Source organism: Python bivittatus, unplaced genomic scaffold (genome assembly GCF_059951505.1).
Source record: "Python bivittatus isolate LINGU-HERP-01145 unplaced genomic scaffold, Pbiv_v1 ctg000680_np1212, whole genome shotgun sequence".
Lineage (NCBI taxonomy): Eukaryota > Metazoa > Chordata > Lepidosauria > Squamata > Pythonidae > Python > Python bivittatus.
In genome coordinates this window covers 5,883,894-5,910,956 of record NW_028277095.1, presented here as the reverse complement: position 1 = coordinate 5,910,956, position 27,063 = coordinate 5,883,894, and the positions used below count along the sequence as shown (strand labels likewise).

Here is a 27,063-nt window from a genome sequence, read left to right as displayed (position 1 = left end):
ATCTCATGAAAAAGTGACTCTGGGCAGCGTTACTAAAAGAAGCATGCTACTTCTCAAACAACTCCCTTCCGCAACCTGGTGTCTCATAAATATGTTAGACTTCATCTCCCAGAATTCAGCACGTTATGGTAATTGAAGTCCAACTTATCTGAAGCACACCAGATTGGGGGATGCTGCATTAAAGACACAGTTATTGTGGTATAAGGATAAACTTCCATAGACTATTTACCTGGGAATCTCATTCCACTCATGGAGATTTACTTCTGAATAGACATGCATAGGACTGCACTGTAAATTAATTGATCTTAGGTTCCAAACCCAACTTTCCAAGCTCGTACCCTCTGGAGATTTGGATCACAATTCTGAGAATTCCTAGCTAGCAAAGCCAATGGTGATGTTGTATAGTAATTATGGGAATTCAAATCCAATACAGCTGGAGGTTACCAACTGGGGTAGGTTGTCATACAGGTTATTCAGTGATCCTCCAAGATGATGATTGGATGTGGCAGTTATGTTGAGAGCAAACATTTCCCAGAGCAGAAATCCCAGTTATTGGCTCATCCTCTTGTCCTACTTGTTGCAGCATGAAGATGCTTTACTAACCCTTTTTTGAGGGGCATGTCCTCATGATGTCACCTTCATCTCATCCCCAACTTGATGCTGCAGTAGCCTTGTGCTATCTTTACTCATCTTTCTTCTTCTCCTTGCAAAAACTTTCTATGCAGACCATGTATAGTGCCTCTGGACAAGCCTGGGGAGGACAGTCAGGGACAGTCATCTCTTCAACTCCAACTCATTTGGCAAGTTTGCTGCAAAAATGCCCCATCATCATTTGGTTGTGCCATGACAATTTTAGCTTGGCCTGAGAGAGACAGGACAGCTGATCTTCTCTTTAATTGTACATTGAAATTGGTTTCAGGAAGGAGAAAGATTAGAGAAATCTTTGACTTGGGATGTCTTTGCTTTGTATTTCAAATCAGCTCTTCTAATCACTCTGGCAGACTTTTTTTTGTGGGGGAGACGTTTGACATAGGTATACTGATTTTCTATTTCTCCGAAAGGGCTTTCCCCAGAGATCAATAGTTTTATGAAACAATTTCATAGATGTTGCCTTCCAGAGGCCAGGATGCAATCACAAACACTGCAGGAAGGAACCAATCTCCTGGGAGATGAATAGTCCTGTCAGGAGGAGGGTAGTAAATAATAATACTTAAGGCTAAATAACTGTAGAATCAAAATTAAGGCTTGAACCTCCAGCTCCATCCTGCCACAACTTGGGAGAGTGGTTGGTTTTCCCACCAGCAGGTCATGTGGGGCAGGGCAAGAACAGCAGAGAATTAGCATATTACTATTTTGAAATTACCCTGTATAATACCATACTAGGGCAGCAATACTGTCTAGCCTTGTGGGGGAGGCATGGGAAAGACAGACCAAGGGAAGTGAAATTCATGTTGATATACTTCCCATTCAACAATGGGAGAAAAGCATATTAATGTCAATGTGTCAATGATCAACTCTTCCCCAACATTAAGCCTTAGAAACACATAGCAAGGTGTTCACTGAGCCATGGGAAACAGATTTAAGCACCAGACTTAAACTGCAATGGGGATAAGAAATAACTATGCTCTCCTATCAAGGTGGCTGCTTCCTAGAAGGGATTAAGGATTCTTATCTAGCTGTCCAGGTTGAGAGTCTGGAGAGCTTCTGCCAAGTTTGAGTTGGGGGGTTGACTTTTATAGTCTCTGCTTCTTTCTTCTGCACTTCTCTTACAGGTCACATTTTCTTGTTTCAACAACTCCTTTCCATGGCAGCCAAAGCCAAAGGTCATCTCCCCCCCCCCCCCCAATCAACTAGCTACTTAGAGACATTCCTGCAATTTCTGGCAGGCAGGAGGCAAACTGTATGCATCTCCATGCCAGCACATGCTTTTGGAATTACTGACAAAGGTAACTATGCCGTTACCCTATCCCAGGATGGTAGCAATTACTAGGAAGGAGAAAAACTTGAATGACCCAAAGCTTTCCAGTTGGAAAAAATGTCCACTGGAGGGGTAAGAAAATTCCTTTGTCCTTCTCGCCCTAGGAACTGCATTCCTTTCAGTGGGGTAACCCGTTGGAGGCTACATACCAATGGTGGGATGGAATGGGGGCCACTCTTTTCTCATACAGGCATCCTATTCACACACTTCATTAATCTGTCATCCACTCACACCATACTCATTGTCTCCTCTTCCCACTTTTCTCTCTTTTACTTTCTCTCTCTCTTCCTTATATTTGTATACTGTGTCTATTTAAAAAAAATCTCAAAGTAGTTTAGAATAAAAAAGATAATTATTCCATGAGAAATCTGGAGGCAGGGGGACAATGCAATGTCCCTCAAAATCTCCCCATATAGCACTTAGGCTTTTTGGAACAAGTACAATTTGTACATTTTTTTCCCCCTAGAACTTCTTCTAAGCCAATCTGCTGTGCTGGGGAATGGGAGGAAGGAACGCTATGCCTGGATCCAAACAGGCTACAGAGCGGATCTTGCCTGCAGGTTAGCACCCCCCACCCTGATTCTATAGCTCTGCATGCACAAAGTCCTGGATCAAATAGGCTTCTTTATCAGATCTATTTTTTTGTTTTAGGCTATAAGCTACCCTGAGTGTCCAATCTGAAAAGTGGGATACAGACTGAAGTGTTAACACAACATGCCTAATCAGATCAGTTAAAGAAACTGAAACTGCATGTGTAAAACATGCCAAGCCTGATTAATTTTAACTACAGTGGAGTTTTCTTTACTTTGGTTTTCTTTTATTGATGGCTTAGTGTATTTTGTGATACCAGACTGTTTGGTTATTTTAAACTTCAATGCCCTGTCCAAGTCCAGAAAATGAGTTAATTCAGTAACTAAGTTTAGAATGCGTCAATGCAGCCAGTAACTAAGCAAACAACCAAGCATATAAACAAATAAAAGCAAGATTATACCAGTTTATCTGATATAATATGGCACATTATACCAGATAAATTGCTGTATGCCAAATCCAATATTTTCTTCTTCAGAACCAGGGAGCCTGTGGCATTCCAGATATTCCTGAGTCAAATCCTAGCAGCCTCAGACAGTTATCATTAATTACTCAGACAGCATCATTAATGATGAAGGATGCTGGGAGTTGTAATTGAGCAACATCTGATGCAGTACAGGTCCCCTGTACCTGGTATTTAACTGAAACCAGCTCTTGAGGTCAGAGGACTTTCCCATCACCTACCATGTGATCTTCTGACCTTGAGCACCTAGGATAAGATCCACAGACTTCTATCACAGAACCATAAGCAAACCCCTATAGACTCACAGAACATAGGAGTTAGAAGGAATCTATAGCACATCCAGTCCAACCGCTGCTCAATAAAGAATCAATAATAGCTGGTCATTCAGACCCCATTCTCTGCCTCTGCACAGTTAGTTGCTCTTCATGGATGCTTACATAGAAAAGACTCCTTGCTTAGTAGAATTAAATTTGTCTATATCTCCCCCACCCTTCCATCTTGAAATTTTGCTTTATCTCATCTCATAATGGGACGGGGAAGAGATTAGATCCCTGCAGAATGTACAGGATGATGGAAAACCCACTCTTGGGACTTCAAAACACTGCTGCTGTCATTATCAGATTAAAGTGTCTGATAAGAAGAAAAAAAAAAGAAGCTATAAAACTAGTTTTGTATTCCAGCTCCTACATTCCAAGCAATTCTTTTATCCTGCCAGCGTTTCCCAAAGTTCAGGAATCTATCAGGTAATTTACCTGATAAGTTCCTGTCCCCCGGTGACTACTCACTATGTAATTAGATTAATGACTTGCAACTGACAGGATCCAAAATTACGCTTTTCCTCTGTGTCTGTTTTCTTCATGTTATCATGGTACTTTTGTGCTGGGAATGAGTCATTCAGCTCACAGTTAATGAATAAATTAATCTGTGGTGTAAAATAAAACCTTTTGAAACTAAGGGTAGTTTAGCACAAAAGTTTCAAGTGCTGCTTTTAGGACCGTTAGCTAACAACACAAACAAGAAAAAAAATGCAAGGCAAGGGACTGGAAAAAGGTATGAGACTACCACAGTACACAGATGCAAGGCCTGGGATGAAGGGCCAATGGGGCAATTGCTCTGGGCCCCAAACATGGAGGGAGCCTCCACAGAAAGTATGGTCCAGTATTTGAAATGATCCAGTGAACTGATACTTCTGATTCAAGGCAGGAAGTCTGCCCAGTTAAAATATAACCCCACAAATTCTTTCAATATTTTGAGTTTTCCTACTTTAGCTTCCATTCATTTGGCCACTGAATTCAAAAGATAAAAATAAAGGGAAAAACTTACACTGACCAACAATATACTGAGAAGTGGAGAAAATCAAATAAATATTTACCTATAGAGCCTCTCAGGGTCTTAAAAAGGGCCTATATTATTCCTCAAGTCTAGGGATGGGCAAAAGGTACAACTGAATACTGAGTGATTTGGGGTAATTTCATTTACAGTAGATGAATAGGTAATTTAATTTTGCCAATAAAAATACCTCCCCCACTCCCTGATAAACTTCCCTGGTCACAAAATTACGACAGGGTGGTGCTTCAAATGTGGCTGAACTTCAATACCTATTATCCCTGGCTGGCATAGATTACAGTGAAGGAACATGACAGTTGCTGTCCAACAACAACTAGAGGGTCACACTGGACAATAAGCTCCAATCTATTCTGGTACTCAAAAAAATTACTGGGTTCAGAGTTCAGGAGAAGGGAAATGTGTCAAGGAGAGAAAGAATGTGAGATCAAAATCTACCACTGTTTGATTTTTGAATGCTGACCAATAGAATTGGGATTTATTTTCTCAGCCTCACTCTGGATGCATCAATTGCTCAGATTGGGCACAAACTGGTACATGAACAATGATAAAGACATAGTTATATTATGAGAATATAACTTTGAATTATATTTGTGATAGTCTACTTTGCATCCTCAATTACTGCCATTTTCAGATCAAGAAACCACTTTCGTTCCAAACATACAGCTGAAAAGACATGTTTCCCCCACCACCTCTACCATACTTTTGAATAACGGTAGTACTGTTTTTGTGATCCATACTGTATTAAGAATGCAACTCAATAATGGATCAATATATGATGAATGTAAAGGAATGCAAAGATGTTCTGTTCTTGTACAAATTCTAAGTCAACAAATATACAACATTTCTAGATAAGGAATAAAACAAAGAGATACTCTGGAAAGACCCTTGGAGGATTTTGTTGAAAAGCAAGCATCTGCTTTGGAATGATATATACTTTAGATAGAATCTGAATGTTTCATGGATTCTTTATGCCATAGGATAAAAGCATGGGAAGCAGAGAACCAACGATCAAAGCTTGATAATATTGAGAGAGAGAGGGAGGGATCCTATTTTCTCCAAAGGTGGTGCAAAGAGGTGGCTCCCAAGCTAAGAAAGGTCTGGCTAGCTTGTATTTGGATAGGAGTCCACCATGGGATTCTAATGCTGTGGACTAAACTGGGAAATAAGAAAAATATCCATAAAGAAACCAAGAGAAAACCAGTTCAGTACTATTGCCAAAAAACCTTGCATGGACATGTCCAGGTAGTCATCAGGAGCTAAGTTTGACTCAAGGGAGTGTTTACCCTTTTCATGTTATATACTAGTGCTAAAAGTTTCAAAGGCAAGATGAATGAATCAGGGTGATAGTGTAAGTATAATGGAAATATCAAAAATATAGTGAAATCATATCAGTCAAGAGGATGCAGTGATTATTGTGTGTAAAACATCAATAAAAAAACCAGAATAGTTGCACTGCATTAATACAGTATTGTTCAAAAGGACAAAGAGTATATTGAATACAAAAAATCAGAAAGGGAAACAAAATCACAGAAATATCAACAAATAGAGGGTTTGAATCAGGATTGTGCAAATTCTTTGAGGTATGCTTTGTTTCAAGAAAGATGCAAAACATCCCCTTCATGCAGTTTGCCAAAATGATCTTGCCTTCTGCTTCTAAATAATAGAGCTGAGCAGCTGAATCACTTTGCCGGAGAATCTATTCTAGAATGTTGCCAGACTGATTTGTACAGTAGTTCCCTGGTTCCTCCTTTGTCCCCTTTTGGAATATACGGACATTTACCTTCCTCTAGCCATCTGGCACTTCATCCAGTCTTTAGAATTTCACCAATATACTATAATGGATATTTGGCTAGACCATCAGTATATTCCTTAGCACCACATACTAAGGCATAAATTATAGTCTACAAACCACAGTGGCTGGATTCATGCAACATACTAAGCCAAAATTAAACAAGCCGTATAATGGCTTCATGTCATTTATGAACCAAGCTCCTCTTTATATAATTCTGTGTCTTTATTAAAACAAAACTTCAGTCTCTGATGATAAATGACAATCTTCTGATCCTTTGGCCTAATTCCAGAAATGCCTATACAGAGGATGGTCTTCTGTGTGGCAGCACTTTGATTGTAGTCTGTTAAAACTGTTTTTTTTAACTGGTATTTGAACAAGTTTTAGAAACTGGTATTGGAGAAAGTGCTCTGTTTTTAGATATTCCCTTTTCCTTCCTGTTTCAATCTATTTTGCAGGGAGGCCATTTATGATCAAATTAGAGGAATTGGGAAGAGCTTAAAAAGACCAAAATCCTGAACATGTTTGATTTGGAGCCACTGGAAGTGTGCAAGGGTGCCATCTGGCTGACAAGCACCCACCCTGCGAACTGTAGCAAGCTTGCTGAAGAACCTGTAAGCTGCAGTCTGCATCAGCATAATGACATCAAAGGCAACTTGAAGGGAGAGGGCAGGAAAATGGGATGGTGGTTCCCTCATACCTTTCATAAGAAATCTTCCAGAGTGGAAGGCATTAAACTGATGAGCAGAGTAAAAAAAAAAAGATTAAAATAAAAAGAATCAAGGAAGACATTTGCAGAAGATATGTATTGAACAGAATCTGTAGGTTGCTACCTCCACTTTTGCATTTCTGGGGAAAGAGGATAACATTTAAGTCCCAGAATGGTTGGGGGGGGGGGATGACACATAGCAACTACCATGTGCTTCCCAATGAAACTGTTTAGTTGCGGACAGCATTTATCGTGGCATAATACTTTCTTTGGAACGTCAGATGTTTGATTTGTATGTTAAACTAAACAATACCATTCCAGAATTCTTTGCAATGAGAAGTCTACAGGTACCACTGTTGGGGTGGCAGTAGATCCTACTGATGTGGCAACTGCCTCACTCTCAGAATACATTGCACATGTCAATCTGGCATTTCCTGGCACTATATTTTCTCAGAAATCACCTTTTTTCCTGCTTGCTTTTATGATAGATCCTTCAGGCAACCTTGGCTTCTGGGTTTCGCTGACTACAATAGGTTTCAAGTTACAGCGCAAACCGCTTTACTTGAAGGCTGCTGCTAGGAGACAGTTCATGCTAAGTAAGTATCCAGCAGGCCAGTCTTCTCTGGGCACTGTAAAAATCTGATTAGAAAGAATTATAGAACTGAATAGACTGGATTCTCTAAAAACTGAGTTGTGAAACTTACTGGAAAGAGAACAAAGTGCCAAGAGATTGCCCCAGTTTTCCTCATAGGATTAGTGGCTATGAAATAAATGGTTTTTTTCTTTCTTTCAATTGCTACCTCCCAGGTTCAGGAGGATCAGAAGGATCACACAAAGTGGTACTAAACAGTATGATCTTTCAACTGAAAATGTCCAATTCCAGCCCATTTCAGATGGCTGACACCTAAGATGCCAATGTGTGGTTGAGTCATTTCATTTTTCACTGTGTTGAGTTTTCTAATATGGTTTCCTTGGTAAAAATACAGGAGTGGTTTACCATTACCTTCTCCCACATGCCTTTGCCATTGTCACTACAGTAATCACCTGCCACCAGCATATTCCTGTATCGGTGCTGCCCAATAGAGGTGCCTACTTGCTTGAGTTGGGCAGCTGAGATGACCTTCTTGCTTTGGGTGACCCAGCTGGGATTATATACTCTTGGCAGACACTCCCAATGTTCTTGCTCGTCCCTCCGTAACAACACTCTGCCATGATAAGGCAGGAACATAGCAGGATTTGAGGAGGACCACAACTGTGATGTCCCATAAAAGTGGCTCTAGGTTAGATCCTGCACAGGATGCTGCATATACCTATCATAACTATTTGTTCTTGATTGACTTAACTTCTATGGATTTATCTAATGTTTTTGAAGTCATCTAACATATTGACACGGACATCCATGTGGCAACTTGATAGACTGAACCTCATAGGTGTCATGTGGAATTTCCAGTTAGTATTCGTTTAATAGATGGTTTATGCAATCACTTCTGAACCAATAAATGAGAGAGGAAATTTCTCTCTATCCCCGTCACTGTTGTTATGATAGTGATCCTCTATGACAGAATTACAAAGTGGCCATATCCAAAACATTGCTCACTTCTTAGCACTTTTCAAAACATAGCACATTCCAGTTTTATAATGTCTTCACGAAATGACTTCAGCTCATACAAGTTGAGGGAAAAGGAAATTACGGTACTTATTACGGGGAGTAAGACAAAAGATTCTTAATGAAGCCCTCAGGGCACCCTCAGTTTTAGCCTTACTGGACTTCTTTAAACCTTTCTGCAAACTGTAGCTCAGAGAGCTATCACAAAAGGTAAAGAGTCTGACCCTTTTGTAATACAGACAACTGGCTTAAACAAGCATGAAAACTGATTGCCATCAGTATTTAGTAAATGAAAAGCAGCCAGTTGTAATGTCAGTACAGATCACAAGCCCATAATTTTAGAACATGTAATCATCTCAGAGCCAGATAGATATCCAGTCTCCCTATGGGCTCTGCAATTGGAACTGTCATAAAAGTTCTACCCCATGATAATCCCGCAGCTAACTGGCTTGCACAGTGCAATTGATTATGAACTATTTTCCAGATAAATCAGAATTTTTGCCCCATCCCCCATGCTTTAGCAGCATAGACAAGACTGCTTTGGACTGGCCGTTCTGTCAGACATAACGGGAAAAAATACACTACACTGCAGAGACATGAATGGGTGAGGCTGAAGGAAACTGTCATTTTCTCTGGGCATTAACATTAGTTTACAGTGGAAAATCCAGCCTGTGAACATTCAGCCTGTAACATGTGAGGGCATTTATTTTTCTTATGGAATTTTTATCCCTTGGAAATATTATATACCCCAGTTCTATGATGAATAAAGGCTTATATTGAGGCAACAAAAAACAAACTGGGAAGCTAACCAGCAGGGAACCACCATTTCATTTGCCTTCTGGTAAACAGATGTTTTGTGGTTGATTATGCCCCTTAGGGCAGCCATTATGTGGATGCGCCCACAGCACTTTCTTAAAATTCCAAATTATCTCAGCCTTTTGGAATAATCTACAATAGACTGAGGGAGATCAGCAGCTTCTGAGCTCTGTTTCACACAAGTGTTTTCCATCCATGGAAAGCCGCAATTGGTTACAACCTGCTGAGGAAGCAACACCAAACGGTTAAACGAGGCAGAATAATGTACATTTCAGAACCTACGAATACAAAAGAATACAAAAAATTATTTGCTTATAAAAACCAATAGGTAACATAGATATGATTATTAAAAATCATGACTGGTGTGAGGACTAGGTCAGAAGGAAGCTGGGTTTATACATTCTGCTTAGCCATAATGAAGTTTGCTTGGTCTTCACTTACAATATTGTAAGATTGTCTGGACTGAGTTGGATTCTGTGATTCCTGCAGAAGTGGATAAAGTCCTCCAAATGTCAGTCTGGGCACCTATTTGTTAGACCCTGATCCCTCTCTGGTTGTCAAGGTGGTCCAGGAGGTCATCAGAGGGTGAGTTCATGTGATGGTATCATCCTCTTTCAGGGAGGGGATGGTCTCTCCAGCCTTGAAAGAGGTGGTGGTGCGCCCCTTCTCAAGAGGCCATCGCTGGATCTCTCCAGCCTGGACAATTATCATCCAGTTCGCAATGATGCTGTAGAGGTCCTGTCTCAGGGTCTGGAGGCTGTGGGGTTCTGAATGGGGAACAAAGGATTCAGCTCAATCCTAACAAGGCCAAGTGGCTTTGGGTTTTAGGGCTCCTGGATGGAAGGATCTTCTGGATGCACTCTTCCAGATGAAACCTGTGTGCAATTCAGGGGTCCTCCTAGATTTGTACCACCTGCTCAAAGAGCAGGTGGCAGCTGTGGCTAGGAGGGCCTTTGCACAGCAACGTGTTATACATTAGTTATTCCTGGACTGAGAGGCCCTGCTCACACTCACTCACACCCTGATCACTTCCCAATTGGACTATTGCAATATGGTGTACATAGGGCTGCCCTTGAAGAGCATCTGGAACCTTCAAGTGGTACAAAATGCAGCAGTGTGAGCAGTTATAGGCACCTTTCATTCAGCACATGGGACATCTCTACTCTGTGAGCTGCACTGGTTGCCAATATGCTTCCGGGTTCAATTCAAGGTGCTGGTAGTAACATGAAGTCCTTTATGGCACGAGGCTGGGTTACCTGCAGGACCATCTCTCCCCAGTTATATCTACCCATCCTGTGAGATCCAGCAGAAGAGGCATGCTCTGGATACCATCCATCCGTTAGGGAGCGTCAGCTGGTAGGTCCCTGGTGGAGAGCTTTCTCTGTTGTGGTGCCTACCCTCTGGAACATCATTCCCCCAGAGATTTGTCCCAACTCCACTGGCTTTCCATAAAGACCTAAAAACCTGATTTTGTTGCTGGGCCCAGGATGTGTGGTTGAGCCCATATCTTGGTTATGTTGTCTGTGTTGTTTTTTTAAATCTTGGCCCTTTTTGTTTTTCTGTATTTTTATCTTGTTTTTATTCTCTGTTAGCAGCACCCAGTGACATTTTTGAGATGGTCGGCCATATAAATGGAATAAATCAATGAATAAATCTCCCCTTTGTGGAGACAGTTGTGGAGAAGACGGTTGGATGTCAGCTACAGAGTATCTTGGAGGAAATGGATTCTCTGGGCCTATTTCAGTTGGGTTTCAGACTAGGGTATACTATGGAGACAGCACTGGACATGCTTGTCAATGACCTTCAGCAGAGCCAAGATGGGGGTAGTGCATCCATCCTTGTGCTCCTTGATTTCTCAGCGGCTTATGATATTGTTTTTAACTGTTATGGCTATTTTTGTCTGGGCTGTTATGCTTTGTGGTTAGTCATGTTAAAACTCAGCAATCCTGGTTTATTCAATAAACCATGGTTAAATGAATCCAGGCTTAAAATGATATACAAGCCAGGCCAGAGCTTAAATCCTTTGCAAATATACAGGGATACATTTTGCCTGTGGAAGCAGTAATGCTGCACTACGGAAATAGATTCGGGGCTGTGACTTGCGAACTCTAAAATTGTAGGCTTCTCCACTCCTTAATCTGACAAGGTCGCCCATAATTCAGTGAATCATGGCTTAGTTATGGGTTTGCACAATTGATTCAATCATAAGGTGGCCCTATGGGTGGATTGATGCAATGCAGTTGGCTGATTTTTGAGTCAGTGGCTACTTGTGAACAACCTGTTATACAAGGCTTAAAACAAGATTGGGGAGTTTGTGATTCAGTGTGTTCTGGGAATCCAAGCTTTGCCTTAGCCTGTTGTGTGAATCAGGCCCTCGAGCAGAGCACAATATGGTTGCTTGGCTTGGCCACTGCACATTAGCCAAACAATTTGGCTCACCTGGGTTTCACGTTGTGTGAACCCACTCGCTGCGGAGGGGCAGTTGCGGGTCCCGGTGCTCGAACCGCAGTTGCACGTCTCTAACGCTGGCAGTTTGTCCGAAAGCAGCACAAGGCCGATCCAATCGTCGAGCACTGCACCCGCAGAGCCCGCTCCGAGGCTGGGGGCGACCGGGGGCCCTGCAAAACCTCAGGCCGCCGCTGGGGGCACCCCGGCCGCCCGGGAACGCCGCCCTTCGCTGCCCTCTAGCGGCCGGCCAGGGCGCTGCAGCCCAGAGCCTCCGCGGACAGCGCCTCGTCTGCCGCGCGACCCCGGCGCCGGGCCTCGCTCAGCCGCCTTCGCGGCCTCTCCGCCTCCTCCGAAGCTGCTCCTTTAAGGCCCGACCTCCGGGCCGCCGCCGCCGCCGCCTCTTTCCTCCTCGCGACGCGGAAGTGGCCGCGGGCCTAGCGCTGCTGCGGCTCTGGGGCGGCAGCGACCTCTCCTCAGACTGTCGCCGACCTCGCCCGGCCCGGCCATGCCTCCGCCGCCGCCTTCGCCGTCGCCCTCGGCGCCCCTGCAGCCCCTGAGCAGCTGCGGCCCGTGGGAGATGCGCGAGCGCCTGGGCACCGGCGGCTTCGGCAACGTCATCCGGTGGCAGCACAAGGTGAGCGGGGCGCGCGCGCGCCCGCCTGAGGGGAACTGGCGGGAAAAGCGAGCGCGGGGGGAGGGGCGGCAGGCCGGCGGCGCCCCCGAGGCCGCCAGTCCCCGACCCTCCAGAGGTCGTTGCGCCCCCAACCAAAAATGGGAAATAATGGCGTCCTCCTCCCCCACCAAAAAAGAGGGCGTCAGATCAGTGGCTTTTGGTTTGTGGGCCGCCTTTCCGAGCTTGCCTTCTTCTTTTTCTTTTTTCCTGACGGATGAACCTGCCCCTTCTTTCTCCTCCTTACTGACTGATTTGTAGCTTCCTTCCTTCCCTCAGTTCCGTCTCCGAGCCTAAACGCAGCCCTGGAGTGTTTTTAAAAAATCGGCCAGATTAAAATAGAATTTAAGAATCCGTGTGTGTGTACATATATAGTATATCTTTATCTGTGTACTTCCTTTATACAATACACACGCACAGCATATTAAACAGTAGCTTTAAGGATCTGATTTGAGGGCCTCTACGGTTTTTGGTTTGGAGCAGCCTTTCCTGCAGTACTTTTCTTTTTCCCTTTCTTGCGGATTGATTTGTAACTTCCTCTCTCCCTTCAGTCGTTCTGGAGTTGGGCAGCTCCAACTGAACAAATAAATAGGTTTCTCTGTTGCTCGGTTTCCAAGGACGCTGAGCATCTTACAAATAATAAACAGAAAATGGAAATGTAAAAGAATCAGATAGGGAAGGAGCAGAGATATCAGTGGGTTTTGGTTTCTGAGCTTTTCCTAGCTAGCTTTTTGGCTTTATTTGTAACGTTCTTTGGCACTTTATACAGTGCTTCATTTCTGAAGCCTCAGATCAGCTAAAAAATAAAAAACGTAAAATTAAAATATATTTAAAAAATAAATTTCAGAAGGAGCAGAGGGCATCCATGGGTTTTGGTTTTGAGCATTTCTTAACTTTCTTATTTATTACTTATTTTGGATTTCTATGCTACCCCACTTCCAAAGACTCCAAGTGGCTTACAAATAATAAGCATAAGTACAAAACACTTTTTAAAAAATCAATAACCTAACATAACAGCAAGAAAGCCTTGATGTCCTACTATTCTGGCAATAAGGTCTTCAGGGGCCCACTTTGAAAGTATGATAGGGATGATCTGAATATCTGGGGGTCATCTGTTCCAGGCACAGGGATCATCACTGACCATTATCAAGCACATGTCCTTCTAAATGCCACTCCCTCAGATTTGGGACCCTCAGCAGTCCCTCAGTTGCTGAAAGTAAGAAGGAAGGTGTCTGCAGACATTTTATTATAATGAACAATGAGAGCAAAACTTAGAAGACTTAACATTGCAAGGACTTTGTTCCATCAAGATGACTTCTGAGACCCACCTGTAGTAAACATCATGGGTGAGGAGCCCTGATTTGAATGAAGATGAATGTCCTCTTCTAAGGAATTGTGTCTCAAACTGGGAGTTCTGCGTGATGGACACAGACAGTAGCTCCATAGTTCAATAGCATATAAAAACGTATGGTCCCAACCAAATAGAAGTTTGCTTGCGCAATTGGCCTTCAGGGATGTGTGAAGAAACCTTATTTGCAGTATTGTCTAGGTTGCCTTAAAAATTGCTTAGATTACCAGCCTTATAGGAACCTCATTCAGAAGCATCCTGTGCAGATTTTTCTTTTTGTTGTCCCCTGTGTAGTTGCTAAGTCATGTTTTTCTTCTGTTCGCTTCTCAGCCTTATGCTCCTCCTCCAGTTAGGGCATACAGTACATCTTTAGTAAAAGGTTATGAATGCTATATACAGTGGTACCTCGAATTATGAACGCCCCTCCTTATGAATTTTTCGAGATACGACCAGCTCCGGCCCCAAAAATTTACCTCGACTTGCGAACTCCACCTTGAGTTACGAACCGGATCCGCGGCCATTTTCCCTGCTACCATGCGGTCGCGGGTTCCTGTGGGCAAGATCGCGGTAGCAAGGAGACGTTCAGTGAGGCTTGTCGTGTGTTTTGTGGCGTTTGGAAGGTGTTTGGTGTACTTGTCAGCATGGCTCCAAAGAAAATGCAGAGCAGGCTTGGCAAGAATAAGGCTTTGAAGAAAAAAGTGACGATCGAACTTAAGAAGGACATTATAGAAAAGCACGATCGTGGTATTCGTGTGACTGATCTGGCCTTGGAGTACAAGATGGCGAAGTCGACCATCTCGACTATTTTCATGTTTTTGTGGTTTAAAAATAAAATCCATATGTTTCAGAACTGTTTAACTGTATGTATTTACATTGAACCTTATGGGGGAAATTTGCCTCGTGGTGCAACCAAATTCGGAGGGCGGATTAGCCGTATTTACATTGAACCTTATGGGGAAATTTGCCTCATGGTGCGACCAAATTCGGAGGGCGGAACGGATTAGCTGTATTTACATTGAACCTTATGGGAAAATTTACCTCGAGTTGCGACCAACTCGAGTTGCAACCAGAGTCACAGAACGGATTAAGTTCATAACTAGAGGTACCACTGTATTAACCCAGGTCATAGCTAAGATTAGATTTCACAAAGCCATTGAAAAACCCTAAAGGTATTACTCCTCCAGGTAAAACAAATTATTGTGGTAGAAGCTTGCAGGAATCAGTCCTCTTGGTGAAATGTTATCTTTGATTTTTTTTTCATACATTTGATGATATGAACTCAAGCCTATGGAAGCTAATATTCAGGAAGAGAGAAAGGGAAAGTGAAGTCTAAAGCAAAAGAAAAGGAGCAATGGAAGCACCATTTAGCAAAATGGACTTGGCCAAATTACATGCCACGTGGACTCATCTTTCTTCAATTTGGTACTTTCCAGAGGTGTTCACTACAACTCCATCATCCTCAGCCAATAGGGCTGTTGTCAGTTGTCCTCGATAGTCAGGTTGGAGAAGGCTCACTGAAATTTTGTTCTCTACTCTAGGGAGGGCGATGTGAGAATTGCCAGGGTGACAGCAAGAGTGGATCTGGGGATTTCAGCAGGAAAGGAATATGTGGTTACACCTCCCTCATGATCTGTTTCTCTGCTAATGACAGATTGGTGGGGAAGAGGGACTGTCTCCTGGATCTCCACAGATCCTAACAAGGGGCTCTCCAGTGACAGATGGTGGGGAGGGGAGGAGAGGAGGGATGAGAAAAACAAAAACATCCTGATTCTCTTGCCTTTTTGGGACTGAGTTGCAATCCTTGCCTTTAGTTCCTTCACCCCTGCGGATGCAACCCACCTGCTATGAGTGGATTCTTCCTTGATGTTCCTCTCTGTATTGTCTCACCACCCGCTATGTCACAACATGAAATATTATCAAACTGATTATTTTATCAAGGGGCTATTCTACCTTCCCCAGATTTAAGGTCCTCCTTTGATCTCCACCTAGCACGCTGGCCGAGTTCACTCATCATGCTAAGCCATAAAGTAGCTTGTAGGGATGTGATATTGTGATATGTTAACCAAGATTTATCTGTAAACTGGCCATTGTAGCTTATTTAATATTTATTTAATATTTATCAAAGTTATATAGTGGCCCATCTCACAGATAAATATGAATAAAACAGACCATGGCTTATATGAAGTATGAAGCCAGCTTAACACTCCTATTGCGGTTGCTGAGAGTTTAAAGGTCTTTATACTGTTTGCATTATTGGAGAGGAAGGACAAAAAAAAATCCCCTTCTTTTATAGGAAACTGGGGAGCAAATTGCAATCAAACAATGTCGTCAGGAGTTGAGCCCACGCAACAGAGAAAGATGGTGTTTGGAAATACAGATCATGAAACGGTGAGCAATACCAGAAAACTCAATTTCCACAAATATTATGAGAAGTAGTCATTTGATGAGTGCATTTAGCATGAAGATTACAATCCTGTTTGGTTGCATAATTATTTATTTAGCCAGTGCCAAATACCAAGTGGCACTGCTGACATGATCCAAAGTCTGGAGCATCCTTGTGTGTCACTTTAGCTGAAAAAGAACTACTTGTTTCTTCTTAAACCAAATATGTCCTACCTTGGTAATTCCCAAACCTCAAGACCCTGAGCTTATGAAAGCGGAAACAGTCACGGGGATAGCATTACACCCAGGCTTGCCTAATTTAATTTTTCTGAGAGAATCTTAAGCTGGTTAGGTCTCTGCATGAAAACTGGGTGATCATAAAATACCAAGCAAACTGAGGATCATCACAAAGATTAAGAGCATACTAAAACAGAACATTTTATAGGTCAAGAAATTAATCATATGCCAAATAGAAATGCATACAGTCTCATTCTGTGTCTGTTCATTCTGAAGTGAATTCCAATGTTTATTTAGTGGAAAAAGTGACTAGAGGGTTGCCTTCATCCTGAGTATCAGTTTGTTCTAGGTAAGATCACTTCATGCTTGTCTTTGAGAGTTAAAAAATCTTCCTCTTGCTCTTATTTTTAGCTTGTCTATAAAGTGCAGTATGAGGTCTTGCCATGTTGCTTCTTTTGTGGTGGAATTTAATAACTAATTCTGCAGTATTTCTTTTTCAAAATGACAGTATCTTTAATTAAAGTAATATTACACATAATCATGGATGAACAATATCAGCATTATTGCTCATTCATTTCTTGGTAATTCATGTTAAATTATTTTAATCTTGCAATGTATGATATGCAGAATCGTGTTTTATATATATTGAATTTTATTAAAGATATATGTAAATAAACAACATAATTAGAAATGTACTTAAAACCTTATCTTTAATGTGTATGATAACAGGAAAGGATTTGGGACAAAGCTGCTGCTTGCATAGGGTAGTGATATGAGCAGAGGCTTAAAAGGATAAGAGTGTGCTCTTGAATATGCCTCAGAATCCTTTGCAAAGTTACAGCATTCAAGTATTCTGGGTCAGCCACTTAACATGCAATCCTTCATTAAAGTCATTGCTTTAAAGTCAAGTGCCAGATCTTCCTGAGCTTTTGTGTATTCTATGTACGTCCTTTTCTTTCTCATAGTCTAAATCACCCCAACGTGGTGGCTGCCCGGGATGTTCCGGAAGGGATGCAAAATATCGCACCCAATGACTTGCCATTGCTGGCTATGGAATATTGCCAGGGAGGAGATCTTCGAAGGGTGAGTCTTTTGGCACCTACACTGTTGCATGTCAGAAAGGAATGGAAACACTGGGAGTATGATCCAGTTTTCTCAAGCTGTTGCTATGGGTATCTTTGAACCTTTCACAGAGTAGTTAAGGTTTTGGCTGAAACTCTGGCATGGGTCTACAAGCTGCATTCTTCTGAAACAATGTGTTGCTTAATATGTGGCAGTTATCATGAAGTTGAGTGAATTTATCCTTAGACACTGCATGGAAGTGAAAGTTGAACTTTGAAGAAGCAAGATGAAAAGAATATTGATGGTTTTGAACTTTAGTGTTGGAGAAGACTCCTGAGATTACTGTGGACAGCCAAGAAAACAAACAAATGGATCACCCAACAAATCAACCCAGAGTTCTCACTTGAGGTGCAAATGACCAGGCTCAAGTTATCCTATATGGTATACAAAGATGTAGCTCTCAGGAGAAGGTTCTAATGCTGGGAACGATGGAAGGAAAGAGAAGAAGAGGATGACCAGCACCAAGGTGGATGGACTCAGTTACAGTGGTGATGGGTGCACCATTGGAAGACACAGAGGACCAGTTTGACAGATCGTCATGGAGAAAATCTGTGTGGTTACTGAAAGTTGACACTGAAGATGGCATAATTAGTTATGCTTTGAATAGGCCTGTTGAAATAAATGGGACTTAAGTTACTTATTACTAACTTGCCCCATTCATTTGCACACTTGTGGCGTGACCTAAGTTTGGGTCCACTGTCCTCTTGGGGAAACTTTATTGCAAGGTCTACATATGGAAAATCTGCTATAGGAAAATCTGTTTTTAAAGTTCTTGAGAGAGTTGGAGTGCTTATTTTTCCCTCTCTATTTCATTTAGGTTTGTTAAAAAGAGAGGTAGACATGTTCTGCTTTGGCTTCTTCCTAGCACAGTGGTTCCAGGCAGGATTTCTAGGGATGTGTGTGCTTGATTCTGCAAGAAGGAAAGTATATAATCAGAAATAGTTAATTTAAAAAAACATCCTTTCTAATTTTTATAGTTGAGAAGATATATATGAAGATATGTAGGGCACACCTAATGAAGTCTCAGCCTGAAAACTGGCAATGGTTCGAAGAAGTTAAAAATCAGTTCCATCATTGTGCAAAGCATATGACCTTTTTTTTTTTCCTGGCTATCTCTTAGAATGAAAGTAGGTATCAAAGAATGTGTTACTTTCTGTTTGGGTAGGCAAGGCTTCAGTAAAGCAGCATGCATTTTCCTGGATCTGGGAAAGCTCTTTCCCAGTTCCGGTCCTGCCTAGCTCCAAAGGGCAGGGCATCCTGGAACTCTTTTCTTTCTTCAGTTTTAGTTCACTTTTTACATGACTCAGACAAAAGATTTAATCAGGATGGAAAAATAAACATTAAAAAGAAGAAGAAACAAATGAAATTGAGAAGTTTGTGGTAACTACAAACACACTGTTCCTTCTGCAAGCAGGAAATGGCAACCCTGCACTGTCTCTAGATTCCTTGGGGTTACTCTTCCAAGAGACATTAGGACAGCTGGCTACAGATTTGGCTTCTCTGTCCAAAAAATAATTTCCATAGCGGTCAGCTATATAGTATTTTCATGACTGGCTGATTTCCAGAATATAGGCCCACATAACATAGTCCCCAACATGGCCAGGTGGTTGCAACAGACGGGCATGAATTAACTCCATTCATGGATTAAAGAACATCGCAGGCTGGGACAGTAAGTGAAGTATGAGATTCTGGGGGGGAAACATCTCCTCTACTTGTCTGTTAGTAACGGGAAAGTCCAGAACTGGAATATTATTAGGTGTGCCAGCTTTGGACCAACTATCTGATGATAGAGGTCAACCCATAGTGTTCCTCCCCGACTGTAATCAAATTCAGTATATCTCATGTTGGTATAACTTGAGCTGGCTGTATAGGTCAGCGGATTAATTGGGCCAGACCTTTCCTTCCTCTGAAGTGGAAGGAAAAGTAAATTCTCTGAGAGAAAACTAAAATGTTTCAATATTTTATTTCTGTGGAGACTATTAAATTATCTTGTCTCTCAGAAACATGGAGGATTCAGCTCTCTGATGAGTGAACTAAACAATTCTTGAACCTTTTCCTGTGGAGACTTTTATACACTTCTTCCCTTATGGAAAAAAAACCTTTACAATAGTGTTCTAATCTGCAAAACCTGGTGACTAGAGATGGAAGTGTGATGAGCAACTTCTTTTAAAACATTTCATCTCTCTCTAAGGAGGGTTGTAGAAAGTGTTACGGAATATGATTTCCGGTTGTCAAGAGAAATCCAAATTTGCTTCATTAAAGTAGGACAGAATTAAACTTCAGTTGTTGCAAAATTTGGCTTCTGTTTGACACTCAATTCTTACTTCTAATGTTATCTCACAGTTCCATACACATTGCTAAATGCTAGGCTGCTGATATCAAAATCTCTCCCTCTGATATGCTGCTTTGTAAAGTGTTTTCTACCCCACGCTTTTCTGGGATGCAGGACTTATTTTACATTCAAGACGCGTGTTTTTAGATATTGCAGAGCAAAAGTATATCCTCCTTTGAGAACCTGTACAGTGTAGAAGAGCATGTACTATGGGACTTGATATGGTTCTGAAACTCACTTCTGGAAGTGTCACTTGTTAGCTGGCAGATCTCCCCTTATAGAACTAAGTGATAGATTCATGAAAAATAAAGCAAAGTTATTTAACTATAGTGCAAAATTTAAAACTCCTATAAAGATAAGTTATTTTCTTGTCCTTCCTTGTAATCCGTAGCATCTGAACCAGTTTGAGAATTGCTGTGGCCTACGTGAGAGAGAGATTCTTATTTTATTGTCAGATATTGGTAAGTAATTTGTGGGGGCCTAATCTGAAGGTAAGGAATCTCAAGAATTGGGTGGAAGATAGCAGAGTGGGGCTGAAACAGTTCTGAGCTTGGCTATATTCCAGCAAAGGTCTCCCAGATGAGCCTATGGAAGCAACCACATACTTTAAGAGCACTGTAATGTTTATTACAGTTACTTTTATGTTGTTGATTCAGCACAGTTGACTCAATGGATTTGAAAGCTGGTTTTTTTTTCAGATTTCATTCCTCCTTTACAGTTTATTCTTAAAGGCAAAATGCTCATTCTAAGCCATGTTAGTATTTTTTAAATTAATAACATAGACTCTGTGCAGGAAAATCAAAATATGTTCTTGCACCTCGAGGAAGTTAACTAACACCCATATGCCTCAGCAGTCATTCAGAGTGTTATAACACTGCTCATAGTCCCTGAGGACAGATTCTGCTCAGGGTCCCTACTTAACTGTTCTTTCCCTGCTTTTGCTGCTCCGAGCCTTGTACTGTTGTTGCCTGACATTTCCACACTTCGATTTTGTTCTGCACTATCATCGAATCCTAGTGTAAGGAGAGGTCACTTCGCCCTTTCAGATGACTCAGTACTTGACACAGGAATCCCCATTAAGGTCTCTCTGACAAATGGTTGTCTGGTCTCTGCTTGAACACATCCAGAAAAGAGAAGACCGTCACCATATTAGGTTGCTGCCTCCACTGAACTGCTGTTTCTCTGAGGACATTTCCCCATGTATGCAATCACTGTCTGTCTTTTTGTCACTTAAGATCTGATCCTGCACTCTAGTCAATAGAGAACCAGCTTGGCCAATAGCCTTTCAGGCACTTGAAGAATAATGATGATGATCTTCCCAAAGAAAGTCCAGAGCAATGCACAAAACACTCACTGAAAGTAAAATGCGTTATAAAAGATGTTTAAAAACTCCACGAAGCAATGTAACGATGTCATCAAAAAATCCATTTAAAATCACAACATTTCTTTGAATAATCACATTTAAAGTATCACCTGAAGCCACAGTAGGCGGTCCAGTTGTACTTCTTTCTCCAGGAGAAAGTTTTGTGAATGAGTAGCTGCTGTTGCGAAAACCCTGCTACTAGTAACTATTAGGGTCCAAGCCCACAGCTGGAATCATGCCCCTCCAGAGCCATCTTTTCTCAGACCTAAGCATACCTAGCTTCTTCAGTCTTTCCATGTAAGACATAGTTTCCATGCCTCTGATTAACCTGATCGATCTTTTTCTGAACCTGCTTCAGGTTGTCTGAAAACATAATGCAGTGTGTATTTAATATGAGAGACTTGGTTGATTATAATACTCTCAATATTAGCTTCAGCCCTCCGTTACCTTCATGAGAACAGGATCATTCACAGAGACCTGAAGCCAGAGAACATCGTCTTGCAACAAGGTGAAGAGAGGGTATGTTTCCTTATTCCTCATAAAGTGCAGGAGGTAGACATTGCTCTTCCCTTTTGTCAAACGTGTACCGTATGGGGAGAGGGCTGGGGATGGCTTTCATCCATTCTCAGAGATCGAACTCTCATATTTAGTCAGAAAAGAAGGGAACAGAGTCTGGAGATGGGTGTGCTTGCTTGCTTGCTTAGTTAATTAATTAATTTATATGGCCACCCATCTCACTTGCGCATGACTCTGGCTGGCATACACAAAACTTAGGGGCTGCTTTCTTTGTGTTATGTCCAAATGGTTTAGGAGCCCTTTCCCTATTGCTCCATTCTTGGCTTGTTGCATAGTGTGTTGTGAATTGTGTATAGTGCTTTATGGTGGGTTACTGTAACAGAAGGCTATCCTGTCTTTGGGAGATATGCTGGATGGAGAGCTGACTTTTCAGCTTCAGTGGGCACGCTGGTTCTTGTGGATCTTTTTCCCAACTCAGTCGTGCTACACATCACTTCTGTGGCCCCCTTCCTTCTTCTGCAGCAGGAAAGGGTTAGGATTTTAGGCAAATCTGATCTTCTCAGGGGCATTTATCATGTCTTTCCAGGGGGTGATTGATTTAAATAATTTATATACCATTTCCCATTAAGAAGTCTCAAAGCAATTTACAATAACATACAGTGGTATTTACACAATATATTAACTCTGATTTATTGAATAATCTACAATAGTTTGAGTCCATGCAACCCTCTGAACTATAAAACATGGTTTACAAACCATATTAGCTGAGTTTACACAACATTAAGTAGTAATCCAACATACTTGGGCTTAGCCCCTTAGTGAACCCAGACAATCAGTTACATCTCTCTCTCCCAGCATTCTTAGCACGCTCACACATGTCATCGTTCTGTTTTTCTTTAGTTAATACACAAGATCATTGACTTGGGGTATGCCAAAGAACTGGACCAAGGCAGTCTTTGCACATCCTTTGTTGGGACTTTGCAATATCTGGTAAGCATTTTTTTAGAGTAAGTAATGGGGCTTTCAGAAAAGCATAATGGGATTTCAGATATGAAGAAAGAAGAAGCATACTGAAGTTGGGATGAACAGGGTGCCAGGCTGATACTGTGGGAAAGCATTTCAACTGTGACACATAAATGTTCTTCTTCCTGACAGGGACCAGTCTAATTTTTCAGTGTATACTGTCTGGTCCATAATGATTTTGTTTGTCTATTATAGCTAATAAAATGAACAGAACTCTCCCAACTACACTTCCTCTTCCTCTATGGATTTATCTTATCATTTTTCAAATTAATTCTAATATAATAAGCATCACTGTAGCTTAAAGTAGTAAATTCCATGACCAACGTGTCAAGAATTATTTCCTTTTGTGAGTCCTAACCCATCCATTGTTCTTAAAAGGCTGTGGCTTTGTGGGGGAAGGGGAAGGAAGTGACCATCACAAGAGCTCTGACTAAGAGTTCTTTCTTTTAAAGAAGATTCAGTGGATAGAGGAGTGTACCCTAACTGCAAATAAGTCCTATTCAACTCCATGTTTTTTATTTCTGTGTAGGCAAGTATGGGATTGGATTGGTAGTCTGCTTTGTGTTCTTAATGTTTTAGGCTCCAGAGCTGCTGGAACAACAGAAATACACCGTGACGGTGGATTACTGGAGCTTTGGTACACTGGCCTTTGAGTGCATAACTGGTTTCCGACCCTTCCTTCCCAACTGGCAACCAGTACAGTGGTAACTCAGACATGTTTTTGTAACTCGGATTTGGAGAAGTTATTATAAGTGAGCCAGTGGTGTGATATAATGGTTAAAGTGCTGGATTGGAACCAGGTTCAAATCCACCCTTTGTCAAAGTTGCTCCTTGGATTACCTCAGCTCGGTTGTTACCTCTCAGTACAACTACTGCACAGATTGGTTGTTCTGCAAAGAAATTGGAGGCAGGAGTGCTTCCTTGAGCTCCTGCAGGAAAAGTAAATATAAATGAAATCTTTGAAAACCCAGCTCTTCTCCCATACCTTAATTTAGGGTTGCTGCTGAGCCCGTGTGGGACATTTCTTGGTTGTCTTGTTTGGTTTCTTTCTCTTCCAGATGTCTGTGGGTCTTATTTGTATTGTTCTTGCTCATAAAGTGTAAGCTGCCCAGAGTCATATGGAGTTGAGAGGCCTCTAAGGCAAATAAATGAATAAAATAAATAAATCCTGTGAGGTAGTTGTGCTGACTGGCCCAAAGGCTCCTAGTGAATTTCAGTGGCATTGTGCTCTAGGTTTCTTGTTTCTGATGGTATGTTTATCTTAGTTATTTATTTCCAGCATTTTTATGCTGCCTACTCAATCAACCTTAAAGAATTGTTGGTATAGTTATATATACTGTTTCTAATTTAGACAATAAGAAGTAGTGTGCTATATAATAATTTTTTAGTTTACAAACTGCTGCTAGAATAAGCAGTTGGAGGTAAGAAGCAGCTTCATCAAGCCACAACCACAAAGCAATGCTGGTTTTTCTACTTGGAATTCAAGAGAATGTAGTGTTTGATATGGATGCATTCACATTAGCACTAAGCCATGGTTTGATTTACAAGAATACCCCCTAAGCCTGCTCATCCTCTCCCCTCCTCCTGTAATGGGGCTGTGAAGAGGAGATTGGAAACTTCAGCTTTGTTTTGCATTAATGATGGTAATTCAAATAATAAATTGTGGGGAATTTAAAAGAGCCAATTTCATGAACAATAATTTGATATTGGCTTGTTTTAATTAATTATAGCTAAAATTAACCACAATTTATTTGGGGTTGGAAGTCATAAGATACTTTACAGTTCAACCTCATAATATTACACTGATTTGATACTACAGCCAAAGCTGCTGCTGCTATTATTATTATCATCATCATCATCATCATCAAATAATAGACTTTGGACATCAGTATCACAGTGCTTGTGGCAGACGCATGTATCCACTGAAATGAACACTGTTGGCATCTGACAGAATAGATTCAAGTTCATAAAAGCTGTTGACACAATAAATTTCTTAGTTTTTATTAAAGGAACAGACATATGCTGGAGAGAAGACTAAAATCCCTCATGCACAGACTTCCCTTTGTTTTCTTAGGCATGCAAAAGTCCGACAGAAGAGTGAGCTGGATATTGTTGTTTATGAAGATTTGTCTGGAGAAGTGAAATTTTCTAGCAAATTGCCATATCCTAATAATCTAAATAGGTAAGGAATTATACATAGATCAAAGAATCAATTCAATTCCTGTACCCCTCACCCTCTTCAATAGTCCTCCTTCCCACTTTTATCTTTCATGCTTGTATTCGTAGTGTTTTGGCTGATAGACTGGAGAAATGGCTACAGCTGATGCTTAAATGGCACCCACGGCAGAGAGGCACTCATCCTACCTATGGCACCAATGGCTGTTTCAAGTCTTTGGATGATATCTTGAATGTAAAGGTAGGTTCTCTTCAGGAGAAGGAAATAGGGAGAGTGACATTTAGGAAGATGTGTTACTTCGGTACACACTAGACCAGTTGGAAGTCTGGGTGATTTAATGTGTTGTGTTGGGCATCCTAGCTTATTGATATACTTTATGAATTTTCCCCATATTGTTCTGTAAATAGGAATGATTGATTATAGCTTTTTGAGCACTGATGGAGTATAATGCAGAGTTATACAACATAATGCTCTCCAGGTGATTTGGATTACAAGACTTAGAGGGTTTGGGGTTATGGGCATTGTAGTTCACAAATATCTACAATTGGGGGAGGAGATTTTTTTTTAAAAAGAAAAAAGTCAGGTACTGTTTGTGGTCATAAAACAGTATGGAGTTGGATTACATGGCAAAAATATGTTTAACATATTAGCCAGGTAAAAAATAGAGCAAGGAAAAAGGTTATTTTCATTTAACTGAACCAGGTTTTTCTTGTTTTTAAAAAATGAGGTTTTTGACTCCTACTTATTGTATGTAATGTGAGACTTAACTGACAGATAGAGAAATAACTTTTAGTAACAGTATATGTGTTGCTTTTTTGTTTTTTGCATTTCCCTTGCTTTATGAGTATTTCTTTTTCCAGCTGGTTCATATCTTAAACATGGTAACAGGTTCAATGCACGTGTATCCTCTAACAGAGGGAGAGACTTTACAGACCATAAAGGCTAAGATCCAGGCAGACACTGGCATTCCAGAGCAGGACCAAGAGTTGTTACAAGAAGGAGGATTAGTGTTATTTCCAGAGAAGCTTGATGTTCAGTACCTTGCTGATATAAAGGTGAGTCTGTAATGTTTTCACTAAGTGGCACTCAGTGAGCTATGGCTGATGCTGACATATTTTCAGCTCTTAAGGATTAAATTCTTTCTTTTAATTAAAAGCCTTTGGCAGTACTGATCTTTTAAAGTGGGGGGGAATAGCTTGTGGGAGATTCCTCTATAGGAAATATTTGAAAATTATCAAGAACCTTTGTCTGGGTCTTCCTTGACTCTCAAGGCAGGATTTTGGATACAGCCAGGAAAACTTTCAGTGATATAGAGTGTCATTGTTCAAATGAAATGAAGAGGGTTTTTTTCTTCCAGCTTAATGATGCCACAGCTGCTGATACTGGCCTTTTGTTCCTGTTTGACGACCGAAAAGTAGCCTATGAGTCTCAGATCTCTCCGCGGCCCCATCCAGAAAGCATAAACTGCATTCGTAAGAATCTGGGATGGGAAGAGACTTTCTTATTTTTTGCAGGAGAAGTTCCAGTAAAGAGTTTTTTCTGCTTTTATAGTTAGACATATAATTGTGCTCTTTCTTTAAATGAATAACATTCCAAATTCTATGTTAGTCTGGGACTGCATACAGAGAGACTTGATCATTTGGGTCAGGCTTAAGAGGTAAGGGACTACATGGCAGTCCTTAGCTTTGCCATCATCATGAAGCTTCACCAGTTGAGTTTTCTACCTTAGTTCAAATGCAACTTTTTTGTAGAGAAGAATAGAGTACTTTTCCTCAGTACTTACCTTACTTGTGCCTCTAGTTGTCTTTCTATATTTCCTGCTGAATTAGTGTGTATTATTGTATGAATCGTGTTGCATTCTAGTGGTTTTATGAAGAATAGCACATTTCATCAGCTCAGTTGTCACATCAATGTTCTCTTCTCTAAATGCACCAGTATCAGAAATGTACAGGCAACTAATTGGTCTTTGGTCAATGTGTTTACCTGCCATTACAAACTGATAGTCATATGTGTCTTGGCTTTAGGTAGGAAAGTTGTTCAACTGAAACCAACAACCACTACTCAGCTGGGCTATCTGTGCTTTTATATATCCCCTCCTATATGCTCTCCCACAACTGAGAAGGGGACATTAGTTTTTATGGTAAAGGTTG

At 41.2% G+C, this 27,063-nt stretch overlaps 1 protein-coding gene across 1 annotated transcript in view; it reads left to right on the top strand.

The window, feature by feature from the left end:
- Positions 1 to 12,032: 12,032 nt before the first annotated feature.
- The window catches only part of IKBKB (inhibitor of nuclear factor kappa B kinase subunit beta), a 29,222-nt gene continuing 14,191 nt past the window's right edge, over positions 12,033 to 27,063 (top strand). The window contains exons 1-11 of the mRNA XM_088152027.1: positions 12,033 to 12,378; positions 16,056 to 16,150; positions 17,347 to 17,464; positions 20,227 to 20,296; positions 21,629 to 21,717; positions 22,615 to 22,704; positions 23,317 to 23,441; positions 24,812 to 24,919; positions 25,024 to 25,153; positions 25,774 to 25,968; positions 26,271 to 26,385. Of these exons, the coding sequence (XP_088008153.1) occupies positions 12,250 to 12,378; positions 16,056 to 16,150; positions 17,347 to 17,464; positions 20,227 to 20,296; positions 21,629 to 21,717; positions 22,615 to 22,704; positions 23,317 to 23,441; positions 24,812 to 24,919; positions 25,024 to 25,153; positions 25,774 to 25,968; positions 26,271 to 26,385 (1,264 nt within the window). The 5' untranslated portion in view covers positions 12,033 to 12,249. The remainder of the gene's footprint in view (positions 12,379 to 16,055; positions 16,151 to 17,346; positions 17,465 to 20,226; positions 20,297 to 21,628; positions 21,718 to 22,614; positions 22,705 to 23,316; positions 23,442 to 24,811; positions 24,920 to 25,023; positions 25,154 to 25,773; positions 25,969 to 26,270; positions 26,386 to 27,063) is intronic.